We start from the raw sequence: 13,374 nt of genomic DNA on the forward strand, positions 1-13,374 counted from the left end.
TTTATCAGATTTATGCAACTTGCATTTTCTTTGTTGATAATTGTCATCGCTTCTTAATTTGTTCTTAATAGTATAATTTGTATACGTGCTGGGTCATTGATCATAGTCTGCGTATAATGTTCAACATCAATTGATAATGTTAATTTCATGGTTTGTTTGTCTACCTCCAAGAAAACCGTCTTTGCATCTGAATACTGAACACCAGCTTGAGATCACGCTTTATAAAGTGTGATCAGTGTCCAGCATTAGCATACCCAATTAGTTGAGACTTGATGTATTTTTTGGTAGAAGTGACCCAAATCCCTTGTACTGTTTATATGCGTGTGTATTTATTCTATTTTAGATCCTACGTGTTAGATTCAAACTGTATTTTGCTAGCATGTATACCGAGAAGGCGAGAACCCAATGCCATGCTTCATAAATCATACAACCATGGATGTGCTTACCGTATAGCTCGGTATAAGCTTTAATCATATTAAAACGTTCTAACATCTTCAGGATACACCGATACAGTTTAACCTATAACATAACATAAATGCTCGAATTGTAAGTCCACACATAATTTCTTCATCCCAAAGTTTTCATGTCAAATTCTCTCTTTAATAGTTTGACAACTGCTTCTATCCAACGATGTACAAATCATCGACATAGACTAATTTTCAAGGAAGGATAAAAAAAATAGATCTCATGCACATTTAAACCACAAAAATAGTTTAAAAAAAATATGTTTCAATTCAGGTTGAAACCCCACAATTGAACAGGTGGGCAAAAATACCGGTTATGGACCCGACCCGGCAGTTCCTACCCGAAACTAGACCCAACCCGACCCGCCGTTTTATGGTTTCTCTCTGAAACCGGAACCGACCCGGACCCGCCGGAACCGGTTTCACTAGTAAGCGGTCAAAACCAGATTCGACCCTACCCGAAACCCGATAAAAATCCGGTCAAATATCCGACCATATCCGAAACCGGATTCTACCCGACCTGGTTCTTGACTTTTGTTGATCATACCTAAAACCGGATCCTACTCCTGAAAATACTTTTAACACAACTTACTTTTCAAGTTTTGGGCCCAGCCCATCTGGTAGTCATATGCTGTAGTAAGTTCTAATAAAATCAAACGACGACGTTAACAAGATACAGCCGAGTGTCTCCATTTCGTATTCGCCTGCCTGATCGGATCGGATCGGATCGAATCGAAGTATTTGAAACCATAGCAATTGAGCTGTTAAATTCTAAGGTAATCTTCATCATTATTGATTCTCATGTGATTATATTTATGGAACCGATCTTCGATTGACAAATTGCTAGGGTTTCGTGTCTATTCGTTGCTCTTTATTAGTTGCGATTATTATGTTCCATAACACAGTGAAAACTAGATCGAAGCAACATATAGTTATAGAAGCTGTAAACTTGATTTTTATGGTTTAGAACTATGTAAGTGTTTGTATTTGCTTTTAGGGAGTTACTTATTTAAACTTGTTTTTAAAAAGTACTAGTGTTGTAGAACTCGCTATGCGCTAGTAGGCACTGCCTAGCGGTTAATAGAGATGAATCTGTATGTAATTTTCAGTTTTACACACACATCTGAAAATGTATGTTTCAGTTAATTTAGACTTTTTAAGCCATTAATGTAACATTAAGTGTCATTATCTCTAGATTTTTCATCTACTAAGACAAGTAGTATTTATATCGACAAAAGATACAATAAAAGTTTTATCTTTCACTTTCTTTTTTCATGGTGTCAAGAGCAAGAACTTGATCCATGTATAAAACCATCCGTTTTTCCTTATCTCTTTTCTCTTCCTTTGCAATATGACAAACTCCGTTTGTGGCACCCTTCCCCCCTTCTTCTACCGATACCCAACGTTTACCTTTTACAAACAATGCTAGCTTTGTTAGTGTTATTTTGACCCATGATTACCTCCCTTCGAAACACCAAATCATAATCATCGTTCCCAATGACAAAACCGATAGGGACTGCAATGAAATCCCATGGTTTTAAGACGGTGATGAATTGGGGTTTCCAAGAGAGGTAAGTGTCATGATTCAAACTCACATTAACATAGTTAGCAATGTTTGTAAGAGATGAACGGTCAACTTTTTGCTTTTGATAGCATGAAGAAATGCAAGTGAAAGATAAAAGTTGTTTATTGTATCTTTTGTTTTAAGACTTACTAGATATAAATACTACTTGTCTTAGTAGATGAAAAGCCTACAGATTAATGTCAATCAATGTTAGTATGTTACATTCATAGACTTGCAGTGACCCTGTTTGTTGAAGAAGGTTCTGTAGATACATGCATTGAGAGTTTGAGATAAATGAAGAGTGTTCTCGGAATCTCGGCAAAGGTGGCTTGAATGCCTAAGAAACAGTTTAACTGACCAAGATCCTCTAGAAAAAAAAACGAGAGTGAAATTTTGAAGTAGACAGGTGTTAACCCCTCTCGACCCAAATGGCTGGAATTGAGGCCGATTAGGACTGATTGGCAATTAATTAGACCGATTAATAAAAAATAATCATTAGATCACTGATTAGAGACTAGTCATCGCGGATTTCCGACACTGCAAAATACTCATAATGATTTTGTAGACATCTTGGATGGTTCACACGAACATCTCTTTAATTGTCTTTTAAAGTTTCCCATGTATTGCTTGAATAAGAAACAATTTAAAAGTGTAGGCTGCAAATGGTTTAGTTATGTGACATATTGACCTCTTCCTCTTCTTTAGTCAAATTTGAAATGCTACATAGTAATGTAGGTACACTCACTTGGTTAGCATTCTAAGGCCTACAACTCTTAACTCTACTTCTGTCAACATTTTCTTTATATCTTGGGTCGTTTAATTTACAATCAGCAAAGTCAATTTGAATGTAAAGTTGAGTCGTTTCATCTGTAAAGTAAACAAGGAACGGCTATAAGGGGGGTGTTTGGGATTCCTTATTTTACTTCCTTATAACTTTTCATTAAGTTAATAAGTTACAAAGTGTAACTTATGGAACTTTTCCTCTCACAACATAAGAAATCCCATACACCTTATTACTTTTCAAAATGTTTATAAATTATAAGTTGGTGAAAATAAGCAATCCCAAACACCCCAAGGAATGACTTATTGTCTGGCTGGTTTTTAAACCAGTATGCAGTTTCATCTTTAAAGTATATGAATATATGATATTCATCATTCGTACTCTAAATCTCTAATCATGTGTGCATGTTTTCTGAACTGATTTGCAGGCTTTAAAAATCTCTTGCAAGTGGATGTAATTTTGTCAACAACATCATTTTCTGTAGATGGTAAGTGTTTTATCAAACTACAAAATCTACTAGCATCTTCAAGTAATTCTATATTGTTGCTTTTATTGATCACATACATATTCAATCTTCATAACACAGATATGTTATTAATTAATGCAGGACAAAGATAATAATGCCATTTTAGATGAAAAAAGTGAAAGCCGGCTTTATGTGGGCAACCTTGATATGAGAATAACCGAATAAGTACATACATAGCGTTTTGTACTTAAAACTGTACAATGCGTCGATTTAGCTTGTGTTTCTTTTATCTTAAACGGCAAATAAATTATATTTTTGGTACACACAACCTCCTTTATCCTTTTATTTAAGTATTCATATTACTAATATTGTAATTTTTAAACTTCACAGAGCTGCTTTAATAAAGATGTTTTCTCCATTTGGAAAGATTGTGTGTGAGGATTATCTATGGCATACGTGTGGCCCAAAACGTGGCGAGCCACGTGGCTACGCGTTTGTACAGTTCAGCACAAAGGAGGTTGGTACACACATCTAAGTAATTTATTTATTTATTTTTTGGCAAAATTCTGATTTTTTTATTTAAAGTGAGTATGCAGGAAGCTAAACTGGCTAAGGAGAAGATGCAAGGTAAGCTGGCATGTGGGCGCCCTTTGGATGTGTGGTTTGCTAGAGATAAGTATTTTGTTGAAACAGGGGTCAAAGTTGGGAAATTAAGTGGTGAGTCAAATAAGTCAAACAGGTTGGGTAATGGGCCGGGCCAAACAAGCCGAAATGTGAAAATAGCTGCAATAAAGAACAAATTGAAGGCCATGGAAGAAGAGGATCATGATAGGAAGAGACAGAAACAGAGCTAGAACTATAAGTGTAAGCATTTTACGTGTTGTGATTTTAGGGGAAAACTTGTATTGTTCGAGTGGTTATGTTATTTTCAATGCTAGTTATACAAAAGGGGTGGCCCTTTTTTCTTTGGGTTGTGTATGTATGGTTACATAACTGTCTTATGCAGTTAAAGAGTTAAAAGTAATAAATATAGTTATTTATGTGCTTTTGGTATATCGTTGTTGAAATTTGTTTCTTGATTGAGCGGCTAATCGCAGTTATCAATTATTTTGTTATGTATTAAAATATTTATATACACCAAAGAGAACACTTGGTGTTTATTAACTTTTGTTTGACACCAGTCATGAGCAATGCACGCAATTGGCTTGGCTTTAACTAAAAGCTTAACATTTCAATAGTGAAAAGAACAAAACGAAAGGAACGAACGATTTTTGATATTTTAAAGGTAAAAGACAACCACATAAAATTTGTACAAACGTAAAGGATCATGCAATTTACTCTTATTTTTATAAGCGTTCAATTACAATTAAAATAAAATATAGTAATAATAATTATGTTACACTTTATAACAATTTGTTTAAATGTAGAGGATGAAAAATACAATTTACTCTTATTTTTATAAGCGTTATATAGTAATAATTATTATATAACAATTTGTTTAAATGTAGAGGATGAAAAATACAATTTACTCTTATTTTTATAAGCGTTATATAGTAATAATTATTACGTTACACTTTACAAATGGAGTGACTATTATTACTCTACTATAGTAATTACGAAAATGCCACCGTTTCTGTTTTTCAGTTCACTTGGTTTGCTTTGTACAATAATTTTGTTTGTTTATAAGTTAATCTTATAACTATCAAATTTCATCAATTTCGTATTGATGACGTGTACTGATTTACATTTTCAACTTCAATTTTCAAAGACGGACATCACATGTGAATAATAGCACCCCATGAATACGAAAGGTGGGTCCACACCTCTTTTTCTATTGCAAATAATTCATTTTGATCTTGATTATTCTTAAAATAATGCCCGAATCCGGAATCCGATACAACTTATTATTTTAAAAGAAAAAAACAACAATTTCTGACACCGTTACAGCCTAACTAATATCCCGTGTGACACTTTCATTTGACAGACAATTTATAGAAAACTACTTATTATTACTAAAATGCATAATTATTATCATGTTTGGTAAACCAACAAGTCTTGTCTTAACTCTCCAACTCTTTTGTTCTATATCATGTATGAATCCACACCATTTAATTTCACCCCCATAAACAACCTACAATTCTATTTTTTCCATCTTCAGAAGCAACCTCGTACCCGCCATTCACTGCTGCATGATCATTCAGTGTCACCTTGACGTCACGTTCTCAAATCGCTTGATTTGAGTCGACTATTGTTTGGTGAGTACGTTCTTATAATTTTCCAATTCATTGTTTATGTTCTTCATTGCATGTATCAACCCATATATGATCTATGTTTTCTACTTGGAGTTGTTTGATTATCGGTTTTGATCAACTTTGTTTGATGTATATATATTTGTTCAAGTTCTCCTTTTGATGCGAACATGCATTCATGACTCGTGTGTAAATGAGCCAAGTCAAAGCTATTCAAGATTAGCTCGTTGAAAACATAATACGATTTAAACAAGTTTGAGCCTGAACTCTAGCTTATATTGAAGCTCATTCAATAAACGAGTTTGAACCTGAGCTTCACACACCGACTTTGACTATAAATTTTGTTTCATATATTAAATACATATTTAGATGATGTTTGTCACTACATATATAAAATATAAATTACCAAATAATATATATGATATTAAAGTTGAAAATATAATCATAACATTTATATACATAGGGGCGAGATCTATATCTAGTTGAAATTAACATAGCATAATAATAATAATAATAATAATAATAATAATAATCACTTTAGTGTTAGCACAAACACTCAAATGTTTCTTAAACTACGTTAATTCTTTTTGTATTGAAGGGTATATAAATAAAACTAGTTTTTATCCCTCGTATTACGGGAGTTGTTTTACATTATTCGTTTATAATATTTATGTATTTTTGTGGATTTTAATTTTATATATTATAAGGAAGTTAATAATATACTTAGGGTTTGATGATAAAAGGATTCCACAAAGACATGAGATGCTATAACCCGGTTTAAAAGCTATACGGGTTTGGTGAGACCCAAGACCCACTTATTTTTTTTACTATAAAATTGTTTCTTAATTATAAATAATATTTAAAAAAAATCATATATTAATTTTTGATATATCCCTATTTTTATAGAATTTTCGCATCAAATATTTGGTGAGATTAAATTTTAATTTAGTGAGATGTTATAAGTAGGTAAGACTTATACACGTGAATTCGGGTTAAATACATCATATCTCTCTATTTACAAAAAAACAATCGTAACTTGAGAGAATGTATGGAGCAACAAGAAAGCTTTTAAATGCTTTGTTTATATATATTTAATTAAATTAATAAATTACTGAATAATGAAACGATCCGAGCACAAGCTTAAAATACTATCTACAAGTCGACATGGAAATCTACAAATAGTAAAGTAACCAAGCTTTTAAGTGATTGGTATGGCCGCATGGGATTGATTCTTGAATCGGTAGATTCTTTATTTGCTCTTTATTGAACTTTATGTACTTTTGCGTTGAGATACTATTTTATTTTGACCCTAAGATTCATAATATTTTGTGATGCCAATGGCCAAGCATAATTAGTAACAATATTTTTTGACAGAATAAGATTTAATAATACAAAACCTAAATTTTCATGAAATTTACAAAACCTACAACTTTTATGAAGTTTACTAAACATATCGACCTGATGATTTGTTTAATTTAACGAGTCCAACCGTTAACTAGTTTTTTAGCCCACACGGTTTTTTACATCTCACCAATCCACTTAACACACGTTTGCTACTTGATTACTACCTCAGTCCTTAGCTAGAAGCATGGACTGGCTAGGAGGCATGATTAGTGTGCAAGTTAATCAATAAACATTAATAGTTATTACTTAATTACTTTGTGGATAATTATCTTAAGATTCTAATCGCGTTATGATAAGATACGTGTTAGATAATTATTATCGAATTAATTCATTGAATTCTAGTTACATTCAAATATGTATAGGTTTGTTATATATACCGTGTTTAGGATAAGAACATTGTAATCAAGTTTTGAAGTCAGATTTTTTGATCCTAAGTGAAATACTTTTCCTTTAGTTATAACAATAAAGATTATTAAATGCCTTGTGTAGAGTTAGTCATATAGTGGTCCACCGTTTTTGTACCTTGTGATATAAATGCTATGAAAAGCTGTCAATCTGTTTGCTTATCTTTTTCTGTGTACCTCTTATACCCACAAACTTCTCTCAACTTATTATTAATATACATAGATCAACTTCCATTCAATATATGACCTATCCTTAATCTTTCTACATATATCTCCTTCATAATCTTCTTATTTTTGTTATCAAGGTATATTTTTTTTTCAATTTTAATGATGCACTTATTAGTTTTGATCATGTTACTAGTTAGTGCCCACTTTTGTTAACAAGTTTCTTGCTTTTGTAGTCAAGATTATGCCAAATTGAATGTAATCTTTGTGTTCTTTCGGTTATCGTAATTCGAGTAATAATTTCTTCATTTGTTTACATTCAGAGTGTGTTGTGTTGATCATCAGAAACTGAATAGGCTGTTAAATATATAACTGGTGCAACCATGGTTCTAGCACCTGCTATCAAAGTGGTTCTTGGCTCTATAGCCTTTGCTATATTTTGGGTCTTAGCGGTTTTTCCAGCCGTCCCGTTTATGCCCATTGGAAGAACCGCAGGCTCGCTTCTTGGCGGCATGCTAATGGTCTTGTTTCAGGTTCTAACACCTGATCAAGCCTTTGAATCCATTGATCTTCCAATTCTTGGTTTATTGTTTGGAACAATGGTTGTTAGTGTTTATCTTGAACGAGCCGATATGTTTAAGTATTTAGGTAAGCTTCTTTCATGGAAAAGCCAAGGATCAAAGGACTTGTTGTGTAGAATCTGCTTAATATCCGCAATCTCGAGTGCTTTTTTCACTAACGACACGTCGTGTGTTGTCTTAACCGAGTTTGTACTTAAAATAGCCCGACAACAGAACCTCCCACCACATCCATTTTTACTAGCACTTGCTTCGAGTGCGAATATTGGATCGGCTGCTACACCGATTGGTAACCCTCAGAATCTAGTGATAGCGGTTCAAAGTAAGATCCCGTTTGGGGAATTCTTGTTTGGGATCGTGTGTGCAACATTGGTGGGAATTTGTGTAAACGCGTTGATATTGTTATGCATGTTTTGGAAGCTGTTATCGGTTCAGAAAGATGAAGAAGAGCCTCCGGTTGAAGTAACGCCTGAAGAAGATGTGAATTCACATAGGTTTTCACCTGCTACAATGTCGCATCTTTCGACTCAAAATTCGAATGAAATCATGAGTATTCATAGCTCGCCGAGTGTAAACGGACACATAGATAGTAATAGTATTAATACTCTTAGGAACCGTATAACTTCGGGTGACAATGAGATTCTTAGAGATGAAAATGGCTTGAAAGACGAGGCAGAGAAGAAGGATGAACGGGTTGTTTCAAGGGCTGCTTCGTCGTACGGATTTATGAGTGCGAATTCTGATTTGGGTTTGGAGGAAAATGAAAAGCCTGCTAAATGGAAGATAATACTATGGAAAATAGGAGTGTACACGATTACGATGGGGATGTTGGTTTCGTTTCTATTGGGGTTGAATATGTCATGGACCGCGATTACAGCTGCATTGGCTCTTGTGATTCTTGATTTCAAGGATGCTCGACCGTGCTTAGAGAAGGTACATTCTATGTAACGGGTTTGTCGGGTAACGGGTCTAAATAGGTTTGGGTAAAATAAAAAAAAAAGATTACTTTTGGTTATGTAATTGGGGCTAAAACACTAATTTAATTTTATAGCTTACATGCTTATAATTATTTATTTTCATCACTCAGGTTTCTTATTCATTGTTAGTATTCTTTTGTGGAATGTTTGTGACCGTTGAAGGGTTTAACAGAACCGGACTCCCAAGTGCCGTATGGGACTTTATGGAACCTTATGCGCGAATTGATCGAATTAGTGGTGTAGCAGTTCTTGCAATGGTCATAGTTGTTCTATCAAATCTAGCTTCAAATGTGCCAACAGGTATTCTTTACATTCACTACCAGCATTTCGTTTTGGCGTGTTCATAAACCGTTATAAACCGATTGAAACTCTCCAAACTGAAGCAAATCTAGGCTTGTAAATGAGCCGAACATGTGAATGGGGCATGTTCGTGTACGCTCGTTTAAGGTTAACTGACCAAACGATCAAACACGAAAACTAAAACCAAAACAGGGTTTTCTTGTAAAGGTGTTCATCGGTTTGGATGTCGGATATTCGGTTTTTTTGCACACCCCTATTTTCTTTTTCATGTCTGTTCGTTAAGAACATGAGCATGCTCGTGTCCGTTTATTTATACTTTTATAGTATAAACGAATTTTTCACGAATGTAAACGTGAACATCAGTCTGTTGGGCCTAAAGAAATTAATAAAGTCAGACTAAATTGTAATGAGCATAAAGTTTTTGAATGAATATATAAACAAACAAACGTAAACTAACAAACGTAAGTGAACGAGCATAAATGAACGAACATAAACAAACGTTCAGGAACATAATGGATGAACGAGATATGTGCTCATGTTCATCCTTTAACTAATGGAAAAAGAAGTTTGTTCATGTTTGTTCGTTTATTCAAACATAAAGAACTTTCCACCAAACAGTTCACCGAATGCTTGATTCGTTTACAGTCTGGTTCAGATTTGAAAAACGGGGATTAATGTTTTGCTTTTTGTGATGAATTCAGTGTTATTGCTGGGAGGAAGGGTGGCGGCAGCAGCCGCTGGTATATCACCGGAAAAAGAAAAGAAAGCATGGTTAATATTGGCTTGGGTGAGCACGGTGGCTGGGAACCTTTCACTACTAGGGTCAGCAGCTAATCTGATCGTGTGTGAACAAGCTCGTCGTGCTCAGAATTTCGGATACAATCTTACATTCTGGGATCATCTTAAATTCGGTGTCCCTTCGACCATCATAGTTACAGCTATTGGTTTGACACTTATAAGGGCATAGACACATACATCAATTATAGAACAATTTTGTTTTGCAAAATGTAAAAACGACTTTGCAATTTTAGTTTTGTACATTCATTGCTGTGTGATATTGATTTCAATGTACATTTGTCTTGGCATATTATCTTTTTTTTTTTGGGTTATATTTATAAGGTAGATCAATAATAAAAATAACAATAGTGCTCAATCCATATATATATATACAGTGCAATCCAAAAATAGATTATTACATGGGGCAAAATATTGGTGTGATCACTCAAATCATTTAATTTATTCTATCAATGGTTCATGTTTTCTAACACTTTCACTTCTGATGTCTATATTATGTACATTAAAAAAAATCCCATTAAACTAATTATTTCAAATATATATTCTATCAAAATGACAGCTATGTGTATTTGTTCTACATAAAATTATTCATAGTCTGGTTGCTTAAAATCAACAATTTGGACCATGCTTTACTTGATTAAATTCAAGCTAAAATCCCACAATCTCTTGGCCAAACCAACGTCTTTAGCTAGCTTTGTTGTTTTCGCCAAGTTACTATCTGAAAAATACGTACCACTTACACCTTTCACTTGCGGGTGCAGTGCAACGTAACATGTCGTAGCAGCCCCCTACACCAAAAAAGAATATATATAATATATGGTTTATCACTTTATGTATTAGGTTAAAATGAAAGGGGTCATATACTCATATGGGTCAAGCCAGCAGATCGAAAATGATCCCAAGATTTTTAAAAAATGCTCTCAAGTTATATCTTAAAGCACATTAATCAGTTAGTAAACAATTATATGGTTTTATGACCTAGTTAAAAACGGATAAAATCGTTGACTCGTACTAAATTTACACGTTACTAACCTGCTGAACATTTTTCATCAGAAGGCCGGTGAGCTTGCTAACAAAACCTGGATTTAAACATAACAGCAAAATTACATAAGATTTATAAGCTAATATAATTATCTTTTCCATTTTCTTTGTAAGTATTCAATAATATTACCTTCAGCAAAGCTGGGAGGATTAAAAACGTGGCGAAACAAGTTTGTTGAGATTACCCCGGGATGAAGAGAATTTGCAGTTATTTCTGCTCCTTCTTCCTGTCCATGTAACAAAAAAAATAAAATAAAATTTAACGATACGGTCATTGTAATATGTTCATATAGTAGTTTATGAAAATGAAAAAGTTATACCTTTAGATGTCTTGTAAGCTCATTAGCATGCAGAATGTTGGCTAACTTTGATTGACCATATACTTGATATTTACTATACCTGTACAATAAAACAAAGCAAGTTAAAGTGAAATTGTGATGAAATGATGAATCAATCTTAAAGGTAAGTTCTTTTTACAAAAATTACTTTTTTTCATCGTTAATTTTATCAAACCGAATCCCTTCAGGATAAGTCATTGTATGTGCCCATGATGACACATTGACAATTCTTCCTTCTTTCTTACTTTTCTGTGTGGTTTTCTTCATATTGTCAAGCAAAAGATGTGTTAGAAGAAAGTGGCCTGCAAACGTTATGGTTTTCGCAAATTGAAATCATGTTAACATAGTGCATAAAAATGATTTAAGAACCAAAGAAATTAAGAAAACACACATGAAACATACCTAGATGGTTGGTGGCAAACTGTAGTTCTATATTATCTTTAGAGAGCATGAATTGTAATATACTAAAATTCGAAACAATAAAATAATAAATGTCGATTGTTAGAAAATTGATAAACCGAAGAACCGTTAATAAACGAAAAATCATGATTTACATATAAATTATATTTAATATAAAATAATAAATAATAAATTGATATGATAATCTAATTGAATAAATATTAAGTAGATTGTTGGTGGATATATATATTTTTGAAGGGGTTTTCAAAATATAAATATATGTATTTAAATAAATTAAAACAGGAAAGGATAATAAAACAAATGGATATATTAGAGTGACAAATATTTTAAATTCTTGATCGATATTCGAATTCTCAATTGTTATCATCAAATAAATTTAAATTTTAAGTTAACTTTTAGTGTACGATTGGGAGAACTGCAACTTCGCTGCTTCTTTGTTTGTCACCATTAATCTGACTCAAAATTAAACATATATTCTTTGCCGCCGCCGCCCTGCAACTCCCCGCAAACAATAGTCAGCGCTGTTGGTCGTTGGAAGGAAGGCCGCGCGATTCGCTGGTGCCGAAACTAGTCACCGCAGCCCTTGCAACCCGCCAGAGAAGTCGCCGACACCGCTGGTAGTCACGCACCACCGCTCGCCTCCGCTCTCCGTGTTTCCGCATTAAGCCGCTATGTACCGCCACCGTGAATCCCCCACCTTGAAGGTAACAGCCTAATACATGATCCATTCCGCTATTTTTTTTATCTTTCTCGCTCGTTTCAGATTTGAATTACGGGTTTAAAATCTGGGGTTTAACGAGACGAGATTAACATATATGTTCAACAAACTTTGAAAACAAACTTCACTAATTAGTTCACCGGGTTGCAATATGAAGGTAAACCTTTTTCAAGCTAAAACATGTTTATATTTAAGATACTAGTCAGAGACCCATGGCTCACCATAATAGCCATATATAGATCTGAATTTTGTTTGTTATATTAGCTAAATGTTGTTGTCATTGTTTTCGGAAGTTAACTGTGTGTGATATAAAATTCAAAATGAATAAGGAATTGTGAAAAGAATTATTATTGTTTAATATTTGTGTGCATGTACATCTTTTATTATATAACAGATAAATAGTATCTGAATTGTAAGCATACCCGAATGAAATAACATGATCTAAGTTACAATAAAATATGAAATTTTGATTTTGAATTTTAAACAAAGTTATTCGTAACTCTCTGTAGGTAAAAAAAATTCGTTTGGCTTATCTCAACAAACTATCAGTTATCGTGAAATTGAAGGTGTTCAATTCGTTTAAATATAATAAACAACCTTTATATAAACAAAATCAAAATCATAATCTCTCTGTCGTATTCACAACAACCATCGCCGCCCCTACAAATCGTCACGAAACGTGTCACCTTTGCTGGAAACTTTCTAACGGA

The 13,374-nt window shown here is 33.5% G+C and overlaps 3 protein-coding genes across 6 annotated transcripts; 2 read left to right on the top strand and 1 right to left on the bottom strand.

Moving 5' to 3' along the window:
* The first annotated feature begins 1,189 nt into the window (after positions 1-1,189).
* Positions 1,190-4,165, top strand: LOC143578423 (uncharacterized). Of its 3 annotated transcripts, none has more exons than XM_077062016.1 (5): positions 1,190-1,240; positions 3,237-3,296; positions 3,417-3,496; positions 3,666-3,792; positions 3,872-4,165. In XM_077062016.1, the coding sequence occupies exons 2-5, from the start codon at positions 3,294-3,296 to the stop codon at positions 4,127-4,129; spliced, it is 468 nt and encodes a 155-aa protein (XP_076918131.1). In that variant the 5' UTR covers positions 1,190-1,240; positions 3,237-3,293; the 3' UTR covers positions 4,130-4,165. The 3 variants fall into 3 exon arrangements, with proteins under 3 accessions (XP_076918131.1, XP_076918132.1, XP_076918130.1); XM_077062017.1 differs by lacking the exon at positions 1,190-1,240 and adding an exon at positions 2,173-2,434; XM_077062015.1 differs by lacking the exons at positions 1,190-1,240; positions 3,237-3,296 and having other exon boundaries at positions 3,303-3,496.
* Positions 4,166-7,495: 3,330 nt separating this feature from the next.
* LOC143578421 (silicon efflux transporter LSI2-like) lies at positions 7,496-10,429 on the top strand. Of its 2 annotated transcripts, XM_077062012.1 has the most exons (4): positions 7,496-7,637; positions 7,823-9,008; positions 9,163-9,352; positions 10,054-10,428. In XM_077062012.1, the coding sequence occupies exons 2-4, from the start codon at positions 7,881-7,883 to the stop codon at positions 10,317-10,319; spliced, it is 1,584 nt and encodes a 527-aa protein (XP_076918127.1). In that variant the 5' UTR covers positions 7,496-7,637; positions 7,823-7,880; the 3' UTR covers positions 10,320-10,428. The 2 variants fall into 2 exon arrangements, with proteins under 2 accessions (XP_076918127.1, XP_076918128.1); XM_077062013.1 differs by lacking the exon at positions 7,496-7,637 and having other exon boundaries at positions 7,787-9,008; positions 10,054-10,429.
* A 224-nt stretch (positions 10,430-10,653) lies between these two features.
* Positions 10,654-11,849, bottom strand: LOC143578422 (short-chain dehydrogenase TIC 32, chloroplastic-like). Its single transcript, XM_077062014.1, has 5 exons — positions 11,675-11,849; positions 11,509-11,587; positions 11,319-11,415; positions 11,180-11,226; positions 10,654-10,935 (listed from the first exon to the last, which is right to left on the bottom strand). Exons 1-5 carry the CDS (start codon positions 11,791-11,793, stop codon positions 10,777-10,779), a joined length of 501 nt encoding a protein of 166 aa, XP_076918129.1. The 5' UTR covers positions 11,794-11,849; the 3' UTR covers positions 10,654-10,776.
* Between the last annotated feature and the right edge of the window lie 1,525 nt (positions 11,850-13,374).

This window comes from Bidens hawaiensis, unplaced genomic scaffold (assembly GCF_021521415.1).
Source record: "Bidens hawaiensis isolate Kalapana, Puna unplaced genomic scaffold, B.hawaiensis_p1.1 tig00029272_1, whole genome shotgun sequence".
Classification (NCBI taxonomy): Eukaryota; Viridiplantae; Streptophyta; class Magnoliopsida; order Asterales; family Asteraceae; genus Bidens; species Bidens hawaiensis.